Genomic DNA, 22,555 nt, shown 5'->3' on the forward strand with positions numbered 1-22,555 from the left:
ACAGTGAATGTAGCCTATTTGAAAAACTCCAAAGTATTGCTGAGTTATTTACTGATAAAGATATAAAAAAAAATTCATAATCTATAAAATACTTTTTTGTACTATGTACTGCAATGTGTCAAAAACATCATACATCTCACGAAACATTCAAAAATCGTTGAAAATGGCACTTCATTTTTTACAGCATATTCATACAATTAAAATGAGCCCAAAATTAACTTTATCTATTGCTTTTATGACAAGATATTCTTCATGGTGAAACACTATAAAAAATGCCCATGAGGGGGCGTCAAGGTCTCAACAAAAATGCTATCTTGGTTCCAAAGGCTGTAACGTTTGATTACTTTATCCAATCACCACAAAATTTTATCCAGATGCAGCTCATATGTAGAGGGACTTCCCCAAAAAAGAATTTTCCTCCTACCTTATTTCCTTCCTGAGTTATTCCATGTCAAATAAGAAAGATATGCATTATCATTATAAAAATTATATTTATTTTTTGTCTTTTATCAGCAGTTTCTCGGCAGAAGAATGTCCAAATGTAATTTAATTTATATTTTCAAAAAATGTGAAAAGTGTTCTTTCAAACGATACCTACCTTTTGACTCTCCTTGCTATAGTTTTGAAGTTATGAGTCTTTAGTTTTGTGTATGTCACTCAGAAAACTCTTTTTTTTTTTATTGCTTTCCAAATGTGTGAGGACTAAACAAAAAGGCTACCTTTGTTCCAAATGCTGTAACTTTTGAGTACTTTATGCGATCACCACAAAATTTGATTCAGATGCAGCTCACATTTAGGGGTACTTCCCCAAAAAAGAAAATTTGTGCTACCATATTTCCTCCCCAAGTTATTGCATGTCAAACAAGAGAGATATGCAAAATCATAATAAAAATTATGGGGTTTTTTTGTATTTATCAGCAGTTTCTCGGCAGGAGAATATCCAAATGTAATGTAATTTATATTTTCAAAAAATTTGAAAAGAGTTCTATCAAACGATACCTACCTTTTGACTCTCCTTGTTATAGTTTTGAAGTTATGAGTCTTTACTTTTTTGTGTGTCACTCAGACAAAAAAACTCCAAAAATGGCTCAGGGTTTAAGGGGTTAAAATGTCCACCTCTACTACATTTATTATCCTAAATTAGATGCACCTGTTTGAGGTCATAGCTGCATAAAGACACCTGTCCACCCCATACAATCAGTAAGAATCCAACTACTAACATGGCCAAGACCAAAGAGCTGTCCAAAGACACTAGAGACAAAATTGTACACCTCCACAAGGCTGGAAAGGGCTACGGGGAAATTGCCAAGCAGCTTGGTGAAAAAAGGTCCACTGTTGGAGCAATCATTAGAAAATGGAAGAAGCTAAACATGACTGTCAATCTCCCTCAGACTGGGGCTCCATGCAAGATCTCACCTCGTGGGGTCTCAATGATCCTAAGAAAGGTGAGAAATCAGCCCAGAACTACACGGGAGGAGCTGGTCAATGACCTGAAAAGAGCTGGGACCACCGTTTCCAAGGTTACTGTTGGTAATACACTAGGACGTCATGGTTTGAAATCATGCATGGCATAGAAGGTTCCCCTGCTTAAACCAGCACATGTCAAGGCCCGTCTTAAGTTTGCCAATGACCATTTGGATGATCCAGAGGAGTCATGGGAGAAAGTCATGTGGTCAGATGAGACCAAAATATAACTTTTTGGTCATAATTCCACTAAATGTGTTTGGAGGAAGAAGAATGATGAGTACCATCCCTACTGTGAAGCATGGGGGGTGGTAGCATCATGCTTTGGGGGTATTTTTCTGCACATGGGACAGGGCGACTGCACTGTATTAAGGAGAGGATGACCGGGGCCATGTATTGTGAGATTTTGGGGAACAACCTCCTTCCCTCAGTTAAGAGCATTGAAGATGGGTCGAGGCTGGGTCTTCCAACATGACAATGACCCGAAGCACACAGCCAGGATAACCAAGGAGTGGCTCTGTAAGAAGCATATCAAGGTTCTGGCGTGGCCTAGCCAGTCTCCAGACCTAAACCAAATAGAGAATCTTTGGAGGGAGCTCAAACTCCGTGTTTCTCAGCGACAGCCCAAAAACCTGACTGATCTAGAGAAGATCTGTGTGGAGGAGTGGGCCAAAATCCCTCCTGCAGTGTGTGCAAACCTGGTGAAAAACTACAGGAAACGTTTGACCTCTGTAATTGCAAACAAAGGCTACTGTACCAAATATTAACATTGATTTTCTCAGGTGTTCAAATACTTATTTGCAGCTGTCTCTCACAGTGGACATGCACCTACGATGACAATTTCAGACCCCTCCATGATTTCTAAGTGGGAGAACTTGCAAAATAGCAGGGTGTTCAAATACATATTTTCCTCACTGTATTTATTAATTTCCAAATTTCTTCCAATATCATACTGTTTCAAAGTTTATAATTTTCTCAAATAATTATTGAATGTCACAATACCCCATGTTAAGCATGGCTCTTGATCATAAATAGATTATACATTTTGACATCTTTGCTCATGTAAACATAAGGGAGTCGGACAGCCTATAGCTGGGCATCATTATAAAGCTCCATGCTGCAGGGGCACAAGTCACATTCAAGTCTGAGCTAGAGAGAGAGACTCGCTGGCTGCTGTGCTAAAAAAGGAAACAGTTCATTGTTTTGATGTGACGGTTCGTGTCGAGTTAGAAGCATCCATGTTTCCCTCACACCCCTCTTGCAGTGGCATTTGGCTGTCTGCGAAACATGAGTCACACATCTTATCATGCTATGAGGCTTTTTAATGCTGATTTGATAGCATGTCTCCCTCACTTTGTTCAGCTTCATCAAATGCATGAAAATGCAGTAATTTTAGTTTGTCGTAGGAGTCCCCTGACCGAGCTTGATCCCTTGTTTACTCAGCTTTTCACCTAAACAACCTTACGCAAGGAGACAGCAGCTCAAGATAGATTAAACTGTTTTATGTGCTCTTGGTTTAGGATATAATATCTGTATAATGTTTCAACGTCCTGCTCAGTCTTTGGATTTTGCAGTCTAATGCATGTTAAATCCAGATTCAGTGAGAATGCAGAGTTGATTAAAATTCACACAAGTGCCTGGAAAGGATTTGATCCTGTAGCACCAGAGCATAAGTTGCTCATTACCTCCCACTCCCACATCCCACAAGCCAGCAGATTCCCCTGCACAAACAAGAAATAACATTCCAGTCACTTCGCCAAATACTGTCCAGAGTTCAGGACGGACACAGTGTTCTTGTGTTATTTGATGACTAACACAGTTTGCTGCTTAAATGGTGTGCCTTATTAAATTAATTCACATCTTCAGTTTTATGACATTTTAATTTCCCCCTGAAGTCCACTTATTATGTTAGACAACATTGCTCAAAACAGTCGTACTTTAGGTTTTCCGTTTCCACCCCGCTCTTTTTTTTTTTTTATATATATATATTTTTTTTTTATATGACCTCTAATGATTGTTAAGGGCGAGCTAAGTAGCTGGATACTGAATAGTTATGTACACAAGGGATGTGCAAAACATACACTACTATTCAAATGTTTGGGGTCGCTTATTTAAAAAGAAATGAATCCTTTTATTGAGCAATGATGCATTAAATTGATCACTTTTATAATATTACAAAAGTTTTCTATTTCAAATGAATTGTTTTATTGAACTTTCTATTTAACTTTGTTTCTAAAAAATATTAAGCAGCACAACTGTTTTCTACATTGATAAAAGAAAGAAATGTTTCTTGAGCACCAAATCATCAAATTTGAATAATTTCTGAAGGATCATGTGATACTGAAGTCTGCAGTAATGATGCTGAAAATTCAGCCGAAAGACTGAAACTATTGAAATTACTATAGTATAGTTCTTCGGCAATAAGCCGTCTTCTCGTGATACATTTTTGAAAGAAAGATGTATATAAAAAAAAAAAAAAAAAAAAAAAAGAGCAGCATTTTGCTTAATATATGCACTATAGTATGTATTCATCAACTTTTTCGGCCAAATGTTTTTGGTTGGCTTAAATTTCGGTGCATCACAAAATATCTCTTACATAGACCTTTACCACATACATGGTACGATTTTAGGAGATCAAGACAAATCATGCAATGCCCCTTTAATATAGTGTGTGTTTGTCTGTCTAAGGCTCTGGATCGCTCTGAGAGTGAGGAGGTTTCAGTGATCACACAGCTGGTGAAGAAGATCCTCATCATCATCTCACGTCCTGCACGACTGCTGGAGTGTCTGGTGAGATTCTGCACCTACACTTGATTCACAGCCGTCCTGTGAATGTTCCTCACGGCCTGACACTCCTGAAACTGTGTCTTAACTCCTATTATTACTCCTTATTTTTACTGTGTAGGAGTTTGACCCTGAGGAGTTCTACCATTTACTAGAGGCTGCAGAAGGTCACGCCAAAGTCGGCCAGGGCATCAAAACCGATATTCCCAGATATATTATCAACCAACTTGGGCTCAACCGAGATCCTCTAGATGGTGCGATAGCTGTTGTTTATCTCATGATGGTTTTGTTCGGAAAGCCTGTCAGTTTCTCTTTAGGCTCATTATGTTGTGTCTTTCATCTGTTTTGACAGAAGTTGTGCAGTTAGAGGAGCAGTACGACTTTGGACACACACTGACAGTTGATTCTGAAGAAACGGCAGAGGTAAAAGCACAACAAAAAGATATGGAGCATTAAATAGCCTTTCTAGGTTTCATAAGACGTCACTAACGATACATCTCTTCCTGTTGCTTACAGCAGAATAAATCTTTACCCACACCACTACGAAGAAAACCGCTGGAGAGCGATTTTGAGACCTTAAAACTCATCAGTAATGGGGCTTATGGGTAAGCAAATCTAGGTATTCAAATCTTGATATTCTAGGTATTATCAACTGGCCGGAATTTTGAGATCGCAATAGACGCAAAGGGCTATAATGCGTTAGGAGCTCGCTCAAGTACTGGGGAGCTAAACTATTTAGTGCTTTGTAAGTAATCAGCAATATTTTAAAATGTATACAATGTTTAATAGGGAGTTCACATGATGACAGTGCGTGCACACTTGTGAGACAGGGCGTGCGTGGGTTAATGCAGATGTATTTGGAGGTTATGTTTTGTTATTGGCCCTGGACATTTATATTTAATAGGTGTATAGGTTAATAGGGGCTTTCGCACCGGAGGAACATTTTCATTGTTCCTAGAACACTATTGTGTTTGTATTTTTTGGCGTGTTCGCCCGCAGGGACTGGGAACGCTTTTAGTTCTTGGAATGCCTTTTGGGGGAACTAAATGAACTCCTTCAGAGTAGGGTCTTACGTCACTGATAGTTCCTATAGTGCTGGGTTAGTGTACGCTGTTTGGCCGAACGCGCGTGAAACGCCAGCACCCACTTTTTAAAACATTTTTTAATTAATTGCAACTAAAGGATGATTTCAAGCTTTCAAATTCAAGAATTTTCTTCACCAAAACTGTGAGTGTGTTGGCAATTCAATAGTTGGAGGTTAAATTACCTTTAGAATATATCAGAAAATAAAGACTTCTTGAATTAAAATGTCAAAAATATGAGACTTTATAAAAGAGGTTTGAAATATTTCTATTTACAGTGGGGTTTTTTTATGGTGTTAAACATCTATTTTAATCAAATATAGAAATTGAAAGTGTATGTGTACATATGTATATATAAAAATATAAATAATATTCTTTCATGGCCCTAAACCCACCGGTCATCAGGCCACAACTCAATACTTTATTTTAATATATGTGTTTATATGAAGGTCTGTGATTGTATCTTGCTGTGTTCTCCATCTATCCTGCAGGGCTGTGTATCTGGTAAGGCATAAAGAAACTCGACAAAGATTTGCAATGAAAAAGATCAACCGACAAAACCTGATTCTGCGAAACCAGATCCAGCAGGTGTTTGTGGAGCGAGACATCCTGACATTTGCAGAGAACCCTTTTGTGGTCAGCATGTTCTGCTCCTTTGAGACCCGCAGACATCTGTGCATGGTCATGGAGTATGTGGAAGGTAAACTCAACAAAACTCTCTTGTGAACATGTATGTTTTAGTACAAATTGCCATTAAACAATCAGTCAGAAATTAGACTGATTTAAAATCACCATGAAATCAAAATGGACAATTCCTGTTTTTTTTGTGGAATTTATTGTCAGTGTTTATTATAAATGATTTATCTGTGCACATCATTATTTTTGTTAAATTCATGCCCTCGTATTCTTTAATATATATATATATATATATATATATATATATATATATATATATATATATATATATATATATATAGTTTGAATATATTCGATTTTATATATACATTAGTCAACATTTGAAGTGGATCAAAACCTTTCATCAATAGCCGTTCTTGTCTTAGGACAACTTTGATTTGATCCACTTCATATATAAAATGTTTAGTTAATTATTATTATTATTAATGCATGTACAAGTCATACACATGTATAAATAAATATGTCTGGGCTAATATGATCTTCAGGTGGTGACTGTGCCAATGTGCTAAAGAACATGGGCCCACTTCCTGTGGACATGACCAGGATGTACTTTGCGGAGACAGTTTTGGCACTGGAATACCTCCACAGTTACGGCATTGTGCACAGAGATCTCAAACCAGACAAGTGAGAAAATACCTACAAACCTCTTAGGCAACTGTGTGGAAATGTAGCTTGTTAAACGGTTCTGTTAACCCTTCACAGCCTCTTGATTACTTCAATGGGGCACATCAAACTCACTGACTTCGGGCTCTCCAAAATCGGCCTGATGAACATGACAACAAATCTGTATGAGGGCCACGTTGAGAAAGACACCAGGGAGTTTATCGACAAGCAGGTGGGAAAGACCACAATACTTCTTGGATACAATTTATGTCAATTTTCAAGAACTGTTATTGATATTAATGTAGAGTCAATCATTATGTTGTAGGTTTGCGGCACTCCAGAGTACATTGCTCCAGAAGTGATCCTGCGGCAGGGCTATGGGAAACCCGTCGACTGGTGGGCCATGGGCATCATCCTGTATGAATTTCTGGTGGGATGTGTTCCGTTCTTCGGGGACACACCAGAAGAGCTTTTTGGGCAGGTTGTCAGCGGTGAGTTCAGATGAATGTGTTTTAAACAGCTGGTGAGACACAGATATTATTTAAAGAAACAGGAAGCTTTACCAACTGCTTTAAAATGAAACAGTGATCAAATGATTTGATACTCGCTGTTTCTTACGCAGATGAGATTATCTGGCCAGATGGGGATGATACTCTTCCTGTAGACGCCCAGGACATGATCACACGATTACTGAACCAAAGCCCGCTGGAGAGACTTGGAACAGGTGCTTTGTCTTTCATTCATTCATGCTTCAATTGTTAAGAATTGTAGCTATATATAGTTCGCACAAAAATGCAAATCCTTGTGTTGTTTCAAACCAGACATGAGACATATTTCATCTGTGGAGGAAAAAAGAAGATATTCTGAGAAATGTCTTTCTTCTTTTTTTTTTTCTTTTCTTTTTTTTTTTTTTTCTCGCCAAGTCAGTGGTCACCAAAACTGTTTGGTTACCAACATTCTTCAAAATATCTTTTATCTTCCACAGAAGAAAGAAAGTCATACGGTTTGAATGGGATGTCTGGGATCATACAAATTGCCCGCATTTACATATCCACGTGTACATGTCAGTGACATGTAATTTTCCTTCACAAACGTTTTTTTGTGAGAACAGTTGTATTTTTGTGAAAAAATGCATTTTAGTCAATATAACAATGGAATTAAGCTGTTTTTGAATTTTATAGAGAGAGAGAGAGAGAGAGAGAGAGAGAGAGAGAGAGAGAGAGAGAGAGAGAGAGAGAGAGAGAGAGACCAAAACTAAACTGGTTGCTCAAAACTATTGTTTTGCTATAAAAATATAATAGTATGAAAAACTAACATTTACCTCGAGTAGAATGAAATGACAAAAAAAATATGATATGGCCTATTTAAGTTCAAAACAAATTCTTTAGAGTTCGCTATCCTTCAAACCTCATTTATACAACTATTTTATGTAGAGATTTGGACAAGTATGACTTCCTGTGTGTTTGTAGGTGGGGCTCCAGAAGTAAAGCAGCATTTGTTCTTCAGTGGTCTAGACTGGAACGGACTCCTGCGTCAGAAAGCGGAATTCATCCCTCAGCTGGAGGCCGAAGATGACACTAGCTATTTTGACAGTGAGTTCCACTTATTCAACACAGGAAAGAGGTCCTGGGAGCTTCATAAATGCCTGGAGCAAAACGCTCTGGAAATATCAGCGCATTCTTGTGCCTTATGCAATGAGGTGCAGTTATTATTTCTTCATTGTACTTGAGTATTACCCCCTAAATTCTTTGGTTTTCTTTCCTCTGCAGCACGATCTGAACGCTACCATCATTTGGCCTCCGATGAGGATGATGAAACCAATGATGAGGAGTCTTCATTAGAAATACGAGGGTTTTCTTCTTGGTCAAATCGTTTCAGCAAGGTTGGGTCCTTTTGCTGTCTGCGCGTTTTGATAATGTTGAAAGCTTTTTTATTACATGTGTGTGACTGAACAGTCATAATCATATTGTTTATTTCTTGTACTTGCCGCTTTCTTTCACTGAATTTTTATTTATTTTTTATTTTAAACTTTAATTACCCATTTTATTTTATGTATTTGTATTTTTTTTGGAGGCAGCAACAGGCTTCCATAAACGACACATTTTATCGCGTTAAAAAACTAAATGAATAGTATGAAAAGAGTAGTCAGACAAATGTTTGAAATGCACACACATGAGATGAAGGCTCGTATCAGTATCACATGGGTTTTACTAGGGCTGTCACGATTCCTCAATTAAATATGAGTACTCAATTTGAAAAAAATCCTGGATTGCAATTTACCCGTGTCGAGTAACTGGCAAAATAACAGAAGTGGTGCATTCCACATACGTGAATCCATGAAGCGCATTATTACACCGTTTTCTAAGGCTGCACGATGTATTAAAACCATTTAAAAACCATACTATAGCATAGTGTTATTGTAAATTCACAAAGGCTGTGATTTAATTAAATAAATCTATACGCTGCGGATTTAATATATATGCGTTTTAATAATTGGCATGCGTGAAGGGTATGTGTGGCTCTGTTCACAGTAAATGCTGCTCCACATGTACTGTTATCATTTACATGCATGGAGCGCATCTCAAACTGCGTCTCTGCATCTGCTGTGAGTTTGGGTTACTTTACAACGTTTATTTGGGAACGCAATGTGCACCATTTCATCAAGTTTGTAACACAAACCATTTGTAAACATTAGAAGTATGCGAACTGTTCATAGCGATTAAAAAATCTGCATGTTTTGATGTCCATTTAGTCTTGTTTAAGAATCACTTCTATCGTAAAGAAGTGGCCAGACATGAAAGATTAAGTAAACATTTGATTAAATGTCATTTGGTCAATGTTAAACAAGGATTTGATCTGTTGTAAGAAAAGTGTAACAACACCAGGCCGTTGGCATCCTTTGCAGACATTTGGGTATAATACATAATATACATAAGATGATTGTTAAAATACATGATATAAACCGTGTTGGTCTATAAAACCATATGATTACTTGTTTTGATGCACAGCTAGCCGTGGATTATCCCGCTTATACCATGGTCATTTGCCAGCATTGATAACTTAAAGCAGTTATTGATGTCTGCAGCGTAATATTTAACCGGAAGGGTAAAATTGACATTATATTCGTCAGTTAAGGCTCGTTAGATCTAGCATTCTGCCCTCTTTGAATCAGACACAGAGATGAAGTAGTGTGTAAGATGGCATTTATTTGCTGAATAAATCATAGCATTTAATTTAATGAATTATCAAGAGAGAGATTCATACCTGCGTCTGTTCAGCTTCTCTATTAATAATGAAGCTGTGAGTTTAATTACTTCAAAATAGCAATGTAACCCCTAGTTTATGAGAAATATAATGTGCTTCAATGAAAACTGTGCATTAATATAAAATGGTGATTAAACTGACTTGGTACTACCTGTGCATAAAATGTTTTTTTTTTTTTTTTTGCACACCTTCCAGCCAATCAGAATCGAGTATTCAGACAAACCATGGTATAAATGTTTCAAGTCATTTTAAAGGCTTAGGTCTTTGCTTAGATCTATTTTTATTACCACAAAAAAATATCCAATTACTTGATTAATCGTCAGAATAATCGACAGATTTCTCTATTATCAAAATACTTGTTAGTGACAACCCTAGGTTATACCTTTTAATAAATGAATTATGGGTTGCACATATAGTATTTATATAATAACATATGTAATTAGACTTTTGCTTTTAAATAGGTTTTTAAAAAAATTAGACCACTGTTGTATTGCCCAGCTAAAACATAGGGGACATTTTTCTGTTGTGTGGCCATTTTTGTCTCTCTTTCTCTCTGACATTTCTTATCCACAATTGTGTAGGTGTACAGCAGCACAGAGCACCTGGCCACCCCGTCCCTGAGCTTCTCCTCCGACCGCAGTCACAGTGAGGAGATAGAGGACCGGGCAGACACTCACTCTCCTGGAGAGATCCGACGGCAGGCCTCCACTGGAGACAAGAGGCTCTCAGCTCAGAGGGCAAGGTGCGAATCGAGTAATCCAGAAATGTATTCAACCCAAAATAAAAAATCTGTCATCACGTGCCATTACAAACCGATGGAACATATTATACAATACAAAAAAAGTTATAATAAATAGACATTTATTAGAAAAATAAAAACTATACCCATTATAGTATTAAGTTCTGGTTAGAATATTATTCTACTTATTGCATGGTTCTCAGAAATGCATGATTCTGATCAGTTGCGACGTTCCGAGATCAGTTATTCCCCTGTAATGATAGTCACGTTGTAAAATTATCTCTCATCAGGGTATGTGAGGCCAGTGCTGCTTTCATTTCCCTCGTATCACACTGCAGACACACTCTCATGTTATTCAAATGTAGCTGCTGCCATCTTGAGCCACAGTTTTTTACTTTACTTTAAATTAGGATTACAGTATTAGTAATTGGCATAGGTAATATTTTTGAAGTGTTCGTCTTGTTGCCAAAACTAATGATTTGTACACTCGAATGGATTATAAGAATAAACAGGTAAGAACTAGAACTGTTTCTGTTTAATTTTAGAACCGTTTCTCATCCATCCAATGGCAGTGTATCACGTACGGTAGGGTTTTATAAAAAAAAAAAAAAAAACATGACAATGAATGTATTATTTTTCAAAAGTCATTCATGAGACACTATTAGTGCTGCAGTTCACTCCGACTCGCCCAGAAAATCACAAACACGCAGTTGTACACAGAAGACTGGTCTAGGCTCAAAGCTGCTTGTAGGAATGGTTTTCTATGGGGAAATGTTTAGTTTTTTTTCAACTTGTCTAATTATTTTTTTTGTGGCAATTAGCCGTGTAATAAGTAGGACCCTGACATTGTTGCGGTTTACTTTGCAGTAACAACCAGTTGTATGTACATTATTCCTTACATGTATGTTTTCATTGAGGCTTAATCACAGTAAATGTTATTTACCAGCATTTTGAATGCGTGTTTTTTTATTATTATTTTTTTAGCCTGCGCCCTCGAACTTCATCCAGCTCATCTCAGCCCGAGCGTGCCGTGAGCCCCCTAGTTGTGAGCAGCACACACAGCCTAGAGGCCATGCCACGATTCGCCCTGTCCACCGATGATGAGGGTAAGTTGACAAAAAAATTGCCACGTTTTTGATTTTTTTTGTTAACAATTTATTGCCCTTTACAATATTCAAAACACTGGTGGCCTAGTAGTGGATACGTTCCGGCCACATAAAGATGGGAAATGAGGATTCGATCTGTCATGTTCCAATCCTGTTGTCCCCTCATTTCCTTTACTCTCTTTTTAAAATGTCAAAAAGGACCCATAAAAAAAAAACTCTTGCTATTATGCATATTCATAAAGAAATATATACTGTAGTAAATGTGTCTGCTAGCAATCAAATTCAAGTCCTTGTAAATTATAGTAATGTGCTACATTCACTGGGTGGTGTTTTATTTTGATGCAAACCTTTTAATTCTGCAGCTGAAGTTGTTGTATCCAGCCTGCGAAGACTCCGACTTCGTAGCAACAGCACAGGAACGAAACACTCGTCGCCAAGGGAACAGGGGACCCCTCAGTGCTTTGGAAACCAGCTGGAGACGCCTGACAGACAGCGACTTTCACCAGGACGCAAGGTCCCCAAGTCTGCATCAGTGTCCACCCTCTCGCTCATCATCACGCCAGGTCAGACCCCAAATATAGTTACCATAGCAGCTCTAAAGAAAATGGTGGTTCTCTTCATATCTGGAGAGTGTTTGTGACACATTTTTCTTCCTTTTCCCCAGATGACGGGATTGGCGGCCTGCAGGCGCGCTCCATTTCCCCTCGATCGTTTTCCTCTAATCCATCATCCCGAGACTCCTCCCCCAATCGAGACCTGTCACTCAGCGTCAGCAGGCTCCGCCCCCCAATCATCATCCACAGCTCTGGGAAGAAATACGGCTTCACCCTGCAGACCATTCGTGTTTACATGGGGACCAGTGACATCTACACCATAAACCACATGGTCTTGGTAAGCAGATAATCACTTCTAAGCCTCTTATCGGAACACACTCGGTTTACACCTGGTATTAAGTTGTGTTTTGGTAGATCAGATCACAGTTTTTTACTGTTCCCAAACTGTACTCCTACAGGAGCATAGTCTTGGGGTTGCCTTTTTTTCTCCTCACTTCTCCTCATGTTATGCTGTATTTTTTTTTCCTAAATTCTCTGTCTTCCTGTTCTGTCTACCCCCTTGTCATATTGTATGTATGTTTGTATGGACAGGTTGATGGCTAATTTCGCTGGTACTTGTGACTAAGTGACAATAAAAGGCTACTACTACTAAGTTGAAAAGGGAGACACATTCCCGTTTACACCTGGTGTTTTAATCTGTCTCTTTTGTCCACTTTCAACCTCTTCTGTCCTGATTTGTTCGAGAGGAGGGTAACATGTATGGGTTTTTTCAGATCTTTTGAACTAACTGGCAAAATAAGCAAGTGCAATTTACATATGAACGTGAAAGGAGACAGAAAAATATACTGGGAGCATCAGCTTCCGTTTCTGCTCTGATACTCACAAGACCACGCCGAACACTGAGAGTGTGTTAGAAATCAGGAATGGCGAGAAAACATTGTGCTTGGTACGTTTTTCGTCTTCCAACCAAACTTGGTTTTCCAGCCAACAAAGTACTTCCAGCACTGCCCATAATGTTTACGTGTTAGGTCAGTAGATGGAGAGAAGGCGGCCTTTCGTGGCTGTTCGAACACATTCAACCACATGAGCGTTTACTCTACAAAATCAATCCAGTCAAATGTGTTTTCAACTACCTCTAAAAGTGGACAAGCTCAAAATGTTTTAGACCCAGTTTACACCTGTATTTAGCATCATCCACTTGTGATCCGATCGACCAAAATGCATCTTAATGCCAGGTGTAAACGGCCTCAGACATTGAGTTTTAAAAATGGATGGTTCAGTCTGTTTATTCTGACTCCTATTGTTGTTTTCCTCTGTCAGGGTGTGGAGGAGAGCAGCCCTGCCCATGAGGCTGGACTGCGAGCAGGTGATCTGATCACTCATGTGAATGGAGAGTCTGTGCAGGGTCTAGTGCACACAGAGATGATGGAGCTTCTCTTGAAGGTATTTGAACAGCAGCATGTTGGGATTCCCATATTCTGAACTAGACCAAAAACAAAATGTCAGTTGAGGAATTTCACACAAAAAAAACTAACATTTTGAAACCCTTACTTGAAGCTGTACTTGATAGGGAATTTATTTTTATTTAATTTAGCCATGTTTGTATGCCTAAAACACATTTAACCATAGTGAAATCACTTTATTCAAAGCCTCAAGTGGCTTTTTAGTTTTATTAAATTGTGGCAACAGCAATATGATAATAGACGCCAATGTTTAAAAAAAAAAAAAAAAGGAATTAAATACAGTAAATAATATATAATAAATAAATGGTCATAGTTGAAATACATTTTGACAAAAATAATTTCTAATAGTAATAATGCTGATCAAACTACTGAGAATTAAATATATCTGCAATTTTATTGACTAGCCAAACATTTCTACTTGTAATAATTGCATATTACTAGCTCAGATTGAGTTATAGATATTAACTCACTTTAAATTAGAAAAAATACATGTTTGAATAATTACTAGTCAAAATTGTCTAACAGATATCTAAAATAGTAGTTTTGACTAGACATTATAGAATTTAGTTATCTGTCCTAGTAATAATTCATATGGCAGATATTGACAATGTCATTTTTGGATTTGTAAAAAAAATCTAACATTGTATTTTACTGTCTGTAATTCTATTTAGACCTGTAAAATTAAATTATTTGTAGTGAAAATGTAATTAACTAGTCAAAATAAATTTGCTGATGTTCTTAATAGTTCAAATTGCATTATTACTTTTTTAATTATTGCTAAATTGAATTCTGACTAGTTAGGGGAGATTAATAGATCATCTTTTGTGTAATAGATTTCTTTTGTGTAATTTGTCAACTAGTTTCATCTACTTTCGTTTGGTCTTTTTAATATACAGAGCGGTAACCAGGTGTCCCTGCAGACTATTGCGCTAGAGGACACATCTATAAAGATTGGGCCAGCACGCAAGAGCAGCTGTAAAGGAAAGATGGCCCGCCGCTGTAAGAGGAGCAAATGGAGGGACAATCAGGACCGGTCAGGAAAACTCTTGTTTTTAAAGCTTTCATATTATTTTACATCATTACATTACATCATTAGTGGTTGATTTGATTTTTAAATGGCTGATCCCAATACTCAATACTGTCCCAATACTGTCTACTAGTGCAGGGTAGACAGTGGAAGCTATAATCCCTCTGCAAACATAATGCAATTTAATGAGCTCAAATTAGATGCACATTTATGACCTGTAATTGTTGAAGTTGAATTAACATTTATTTTACACTCTATTTATTTTATCCGTTGAAATGGTTACTGGCTGATATATTTGTCTATCGCTAATGTCAGTAAGGACATTTAGTTCGATGCCGCTTGCAAGAGTTTATCATTCATCGATGTTTGCCGTTACCCTGAATAATCTCGTGTTCACCCAGGAGGCGCAACATGCTGAAGAAGCTGTCCAAACAGAGCACCGTCATGCACAGCAGCCGTAGTTTCTCCTCCGGCCTGCATCACTCGGTGTCCTCCAGCGAGAGTCTGCCAGGCTCTCCCACCCACAGCCTTTCCTCCGGACCCACAACACCCTGCCGGAGCCCCGTTCCCGACCACACCGCTGGTATGACCCGACATATAGATAGAAAACATGAAACTATTTGTCAGTCAGTAATTAATCAGTTTAAGTTGGAGAATATATATTGATAAAAATGTAGGAATATTTAAATATTTTCTTAAATTAAATGATTTCTTTTAAAACGGTTGTTATATTATAAAATGAAGAAATATTTAAGGACTTCTTGGTTTCTCAATTTTAGTAGATTCTCATTTTGATGAACCAATATCGATTCTTAATTCCCAAGATCGATCTTTTAGTCTATGCTCTTTTCAGTTGTTGCATGAACACAACTTCATGAAATATTGTTTGTAGCGCACCTCCCATCCAATAAATCGCAATAAGCTTTGTTACTTTTGATATATAAAACGGACGGAATTTGAACACTGATACTTTATCACAAATGTCATAAGTATTGTTGTGGTGTGACAGATCGCTGTAGCCTCAGTTCAAGCGAAGCAGCAGCACGAAGCACATGTGAACCATTTATCTCTTACTTTTTACTACTAGTTATAGCACAACATAAAAATAAATGAACATCTGAAGATATGTTGAAAGATACAGTACGACTTACTGAAATGCATCATGTAATTGCTCAGTGAATGTTTCGGAAAGACGTCAAAACAGCTTGTAAACAATGTCACGCAACTCTGAAAAGCAATTCAATGACCATAGCTTGATAGTTGACAAGAAAAATACTAACTAATAACTTGAGATAAGCATTTTGCTAAATATATGTAGTATATTACATATTCATTATAGTTTCTATGACCGCTACCGTTTCATTTTTTTGTACTGTACATGATCTATAATCTAAATGAATTGAATTGAATTGAATCGAGATCAGAATTAAATCGATTTTCAAACTCTAATTGTGAAATTTGTGTCAATACCCAGCACTACTATGGCTTGGTCACTTAAAGGGATAGTTCACTTTGAAATTAAATTTTGGTATTTTTTAGCTTACCTCAAGGGCATCCAAGATGTAGGTGTCTTTTTTCTGCAGTAGTTTCAATTTTGATATTTTTAGGTCAAACCGTTCTTGTCTAAATATATAAATATCATGCAGGTCTATGGTCACTATCTGAAAGAGCATGCAAAGAGTCCAAATTAAAACAATTCCCCATCGTCCAAATTAAACAATTCCCCATCGTCCAAATTAAACAATTCCCCATCGTAAGTACCCATTGATGGCCTAAGACACGAAACGAGCGGTTTGTGTGAGAAAACGAACAGTATTTATGTTGTTTTTACCTCTTGTAACACAGCCACGTCCAAGTGATCTGAGGGCGCGAGCGCATCCTGGTGTGTGACGTGTACGCAGACTGGTGCATAGATATATATACACTAGATGTCGCCTTGGCTACGGCAGTTCATTGGAACGAATGTCTTTAATGCGACATTTAGTGTATATATATCTATGCACCAGTCTGCGCACACGTCACACACCAGGATGCACCCGTGCCCTCAGATCACTTGGACGTGGCTGTGTATAAGAGCTAAAAACGATATAAATACTGTTCGTTTTCTCACACAAACCGCTCGTTTCGTGTCTTAGGCCATCAATGTGTAGTTACGATGGGGAATTGTTTAATTTGGACTTCACTGTGCATGTTCTTTGAGACCGTGACCATAGACCTGCATGATATGACTGTCAGACAAGAACGGTTTGACCTAAAAATATCAAAATTGAAACTACTGCGGAAAAAAAGACACCTACATCTTGGATGCCCTTGAGGTAAGCTAAAACATACCAAAATTTAATTTCAAAGTGAACTATCCCTTTAATTTAATCAGAAAATGCCAAAAAACGTTTGTTTATTGTATATATTATAATATATTAAATATGTCGTTTATTAATTATGTTGTTAAAATTGTCACAAAACATTGCAATCTGTTCAGAAGCCAGCCTGCCCCAGAACGCCTCTCCATGCTCCAGCTCTCCCAGTTCACCAGCAGTCCAGATGCGGCCCAGCTCGCTGCACGGCCTTGGCTCAAAACTTGGCAACCAACGCTACACTAAAGTGGGGAGAAGGAAGTCCACCAGCAGTATCCCACCGTCACCTCTGGCCTGCACCTCTTCGCCACAGGCCCTGTCCCCCCAGCGCTCCCCCTCACCCTTACCCAGCATCTCCAAAACCCTCCACTCCTTCCACGGCAAGACTCTCTCGCCCCCCACGATCATTCGGCATGTGGTCAGACCCCGGAGTGCAGAACCTCCACGTTCCCCTCTGCTGAAGAGGGTCCAGTCTGCAGAGAAACTCTCAGGGGCCTTATTTGCTGACAAAAAGCCCCACGCGCCCCGCAGACACACGTTGGAAGTCCCCCACTGCGAGGTGGATGTACTGGGAGATGCCGAGGCAGAGGTGGCCTGCAGTGCAACATATTCGGTGGATCATGGCAGGCTGGGTGGGTACTTTTGCGGCCAGAGAATGAGGGACTGGCCTGGTGACCGAATGGAGCAGATCGTTGTAATGCGCAAGCTGAACCTCTCCGAACGCCGAGATTCCTTCAAGAAGCAGGAAGCCGTGCAGGAAGTGAGCTTTGACGAACCGGACGACAGGGCCGCCCAGATTCCCGCTCAGTCGGCCAAGCAGATGCTGGGTGAAACGCAGTCGGAGGAGGAGTGCATGGCGAGGAGGAATCCGCTGGTCCCTCAGATCGCCGTGCAAGGATCAGAGAGCGAGGAAGCAGACGATTGGAGGCTTTGTTCGGATGAAGACGAGGAAGAGATTGAGGAAAACGTGTCGCATACGCTGTGTCAAGCTGAACCTCAGGCTGAATGTGCTGCCAAAGACCCCCAACGCTCCTCAGCAACTACACATGAAGCCGGCGAGACCACTGCAGATGCAGCAAAGCCAGAAAAGCGTCAGAGTCCAGGAAAAAAGCGAATTGAAAAAGAGATAAATGAGTAAAGGACTGTTGCAGCACATCATCATCCCCTCGGGCTTCACGACGCACCCGGCATCACAACGTTTGTTGCCACGCAGAATTCAAACAATTACTAAGTGGAGTATTTTATTAATGTGTAAATGGAAGTACGATAGTCTTATGCAGGGAATATGTATGCTTTTTTAATTTATAGTGTACTGGAGATGTGCTGTTGGCCAAAAAAAAAAGAGAAAAACTTAACGGTTGCTAGTGCATTTTTCTCACCTTCTGTGAACGGGTTGAGGAGGGGATTTGAATGACTTGATTTTTTTCTATGAAAATGTGCAAAAGCTTCGAATCCATTTCATCCTCCTAGAGCTTTTCATTTTTGCACCGACATTGTGTGAGATTTTAAAAGCTGCAGGTTCAAATGATATTTGAATGGAATTGTCATGTGGCCCTTTTCATGTATTATTCCACAATCTCAAAGGGTTTCCAAAGTGTTTGAAATGATCCGTGTGAAAGAAAAATTGGACTCTGTTTGTGTCGACCATTTGGGCTTCAACTGTAGGAACCCCACAAGTAATTTGAAATGAAGTTACATGTTGGTCAAGGTGTCAAAAAAACAATTGTTTATGTGAATTTTATGCATCAAACCAAATAGATCAGTTTTACACCTTGTTTTATTTGACCATTTTTGTAAAGATGAATTTAGATTTAGAATATTTTAAATTAAATTCCTTTCCAGATACTTTAATTAAAGGATGCTAAATTTAATTCATGAATTAAAAAAAAAAAGTTCTATACTTAAAATTGAACCCAGAAAGGGATAATGTTTGGTTTTAAGATATTTAAGGTAAAAAAAATTATGTATTTTCGCAGAGTTCTTTTACTTAAATATTCTTCCTCTACTTTTCTTTTTCACCCAGCTTTGTTCAGTTTACCTGCAATCTAAAACATCTCAAATTTTCACAGGTGCTAAAATGAATGGGCTCACAGACACACCTGAAATATTTGAAGAAATACTTAAGCATGCAGTCACACACCTCACACTAGCCGGAACTCATTTACACAAGAAATCACTGAGTAACGAACCACATCGTCATGAGTTTTTTGACCATTGGCCTGTCGCGAGTACTCACAAGTTTTTGTACTTGGAGAAATGTTTACATTTTATATATATATATATATATATATATATATATATATATATATATATATATATATATATATATATATATGGATTTCTACTGTGCGGAGGTAACTTATTTACAAATGTTTGCAGAACTGGAGTCAGTGGGTGGAGGCTTTCGCTAGATTATCGTTTAAAGTTCGGTGTGATGTCATTGTTAATAGACACTGCACACATCAGACTGGATGTTTTTGTTCATATGCATGACTCTCTTCCAAAACTTTTTTTTTTTTTTTTTTTTACTTTAAGTTGTTATTTGGATCTAATATATGACAGTATATTAATTGCATATAAAACTGCATGAGAAGGTTTAACAGTCAATTGGATGCTATCAGTCAGTCAGGACTTCATTTATGTTGGACCTTCAGGAAAAACGGCACATGCTTGACCAATTCAAGAAAACATTTCTGTTGTATTTTTGAGGTTTGTTAATTGTGACCTCTCCGTTTAACTTTATGCACCAGGCTACTGTAGTCGTAAACACTCTGTGTGACACAAATTGGTGTAAATTTGAATAGGCTGTATTTTCCTGCCCGTCAGCCGATCGTTTGCATGCTGCATGTTAAGTAAATGCACCGTTCACTTTGGCATGGCAACCTGAGTGCAATGTTTAATGGTCAAGTATAACCGAGCCTTTGAATTACAGTAATGTTATTAAAAGCTTAATGTTATGCAGACCCAGTTGTGACATTTTATCCCTCTGTAATCACAGACTTTAGTGGATGAAGTGTTTGTCTTGTGGATGTCAAACCCACTCTTAAACATGTTCAGACGAGACTGGGTCACGATGTTGCATTCGCACTAATGCTTCACAGCACTGAAAATCCAACATCTATATAACCTGCTGTGCTGATGGTTTCTTCCATTTTTCCAGAATTGTCAGGACTTGGTAACTGGTATGTTTGTAAAAAAATAATAATAAAAAAAAATACTTTTTATAAATATTTTTTAATGTTAACTGTTTGTCTGATGATGTTTTGTAATAAATCATTCTCTGGTTAATATGGAATATAAATGACTTTTGTTTTTCTTCATATTTATATTTATTTATATATATATATATATATATATATATATACATACATACATACATACATACATACACACACACACACACACACACACACACACACACACACACACACAATTCTGGGTAGTAACTGATTACATGTAACCCTGATTGCTTAATCAGATTCCAAAAATATATTACATTTTAAAATACTCGTACTTCAGACTACAGTTACTTTTTTATTGATTGTATGATTACATGTTATTCTCCCAGTGACCGTAAATTTATTTATTTTGCTATGTCTTTTTTATATAAAAAATTTTCTTTTCTAGAATAAGTCTATCCATTTAGAAGCTCTTCCAGGTTTGTGGAATTGCACACGGACGCCAGCCACTAGTCATGTGCCTATCACTGAAAACAGCATTTAATCACCAGATCTACAGAAATCATTTCACTTTATCATTTATATCATTTCACATGTTTTCTCAACATTGCCTATCTAATCGGCTCTTGACAAACGCATAAATTAGTATTTGAATTATTACTCAGTGAGTCATTAAACCATGTGTTACTGTCTTTGGAGGGCTGTTGTCTTTCAAATACATTAAAATGTACAAATTCACACCATTTCATTTTTATGTATGCAGGGATTTCCCAGATTCCACCAATAGCTCTGCCTCTGCTTCTTATGAAGCACTGCGAATGACATAATCAAGCCGGTCTCCCTACGCTTTCAAAATACTTAAATATTTGTATATATATATGCATATTTTGCGATTGCTCCATGGGATTGTTGTTAAAGGGATAGTTCACCCAAAAAATCTGTCATCATTTACTCACCCTCATATCATTCCAAACCCATAAGCCTTTTCGTTCATCTTCAGAGCACAAATTAAGATATTTTTGATCAAATCTGAGAGCTTGCTTTCCCTTCATTGACAATCTCAATTAGATGATTCTACCAGTTTGACGCTTCACACCACTGATCCATTCGGCCGAAAAGTTCCAGTTTTGTTTCATCGCCTCACAGAACAGAATACCAAAACTTCTGTGGCTTATTTATATGATTCTGAACACTTTTCTTGTGCTTTTGGATCAGTAGTGGTGTATGTGTTGGAGTTGTGGCATGCATTTAGTAGGCGCCTTACTGTGCAGCTGAAACCTCAGTGCCTGTTGCAACCAAGTCTTGCAGGTCCTTTACAGCCACTCAATGTTTTTTTCTGAACCTTCTTTCTCAGGAATCCGGTTGCAGCCGTTAATAGCTTCCTTTTTCTGTCCCGTCCAGGTAGTGTAACCACTGTTCCTTTAACTTTGAACTTGTGAACTATGCTTCCACCGGTGTCTCTAGGAACATTTAGTGCCTTCACAATCTTTTTGTATTCTGTTCCTTGTTTGTAAAGGGCAATGATATCTTCTCTTAACTTTTTGGACCATTCTTTTGACTTTTGAGCCATATTTACAACATGCAGTCAAACGTGACACTCAACAAACCTAGCCAGTTCAGATATCTCATGTGTTCTAGCTCAAGCACACCTTGTGCAACTAATGAAGCCCTTGATTAGTTGCATCAGGTGAGCTTGAGACAACACCTGTTTTGCAGATATGTGCTTTTGTGAGGGATTCTATTCAGGGGGTTGAATAATTTTGAGACTGCAGAAGTCAGTTGAATTTGGGGAAACCACTTGAAACATTTGTTGTGTTGAGCTTTTTCAATTACTTTTGTTTGATTTATCATTGCAAAAAGCTGAAATTCTGTAAATTTGGCTCAGTACATTACAGATCTTAGCCTACCTCATTTTTTTAAACATAGGCCTATGTACTTCATGAACAAGAGATACACACATTTAACATTTCCCACATGGGAAAAACCTTTACTGGCCTACACAAGTGGCTACAAATGCCAATTATCTGGTGTTCTTTATTGTTGAATCTTTTGGTAAAGTAACCAGATTCGCAATCGAAATTCTGTTAATGTTTAACCTGACTTTGTCACATTGTTTGCTTTTGGACGGATTAAACCGTGTACTTTGGCACTGTCCTTTTTCGCCCATTTCAAAACAACTGGTCTCATTTCCACTGCACAGGTATCTCTTCATGTTTTGACCAACTAAGAAGACCAGAATA

General features: G+C 38.0%; 1 protein-coding gene across 2 annotated transcripts in view; it reads left to right on the forward strand.

The window, feature by feature from the left end:
- The window catches only part of mast3b (microtubule associated serine/threonine kinase 3b), a 32,763-nt gene extending 13,681 nt beyond the window's left edge, over positions 1-19,082 (forward strand). Inside the window, exons 8-26 of one of the 2 annotated variants that reach the window (XM_081358554.1) lie at positions 4,153-4,254; positions 4,370-4,502; positions 4,601-4,671; positions 4,765-4,853; positions 5,822-6,030; positions 6,512-6,650; positions 6,729-6,861; positions 6,955-7,120; positions 7,252-7,353; positions 8,099-8,221; positions 8,399-8,511; positions 10,475-10,635; positions 11,617-11,738; positions 12,101-12,301; positions 12,403-12,629; positions 13,613-13,735; positions 14,652-14,788; positions 15,184-15,365; positions 17,262-19,082. In XM_081358554.1, the coding sequence (XP_081214680.1) occupies positions 4,153-4,254; positions 4,370-4,502; positions 4,601-4,671; positions 4,765-4,853; positions 5,822-6,030; positions 6,512-6,650; positions 6,729-6,861; positions 6,955-7,120; positions 7,252-7,353; positions 8,099-8,221; positions 8,399-8,511; positions 10,475-10,635; positions 11,617-11,738; positions 12,101-12,301; positions 12,403-12,629; positions 13,613-13,735; positions 14,652-14,788; positions 15,184-15,365; positions 17,262-18,274 (3,546 nt within the window). In that variant the 3' untranslated portion in view covers positions 18,275-19,082. The remainder of the gene's footprint in view (positions 1-4,152; positions 4,255-4,369; positions 4,503-4,600; positions 4,672-4,764; positions 4,854-5,821; positions 6,031-6,511; positions 6,651-6,728; positions 6,862-6,954; positions 7,121-7,251; positions 7,354-8,098; positions 8,222-8,398; positions 8,512-10,474; positions 10,636-11,616; positions 11,739-12,100; positions 12,302-12,402; positions 12,630-13,612; positions 13,736-14,651; positions 14,789-15,183; positions 15,366-17,261) is intronic. The other variant, XM_081358555.1, reaches the window with a different exon arrangement.
- The last annotated feature ends 3,473 nt before the right edge of the window (positions 19,083-22,555 follow it).

Source organism: Scardinius erythrophthalmus (genome assembly GCF_964197995.2).
Source record: "Scardinius erythrophthalmus genome assembly, chromosome: 25".
Classification (NCBI taxonomy): Eukaryota; Metazoa; Chordata; class Actinopteri; order Cypriniformes; family Leuciscidae; genus Scardinius; species Scardinius erythrophthalmus.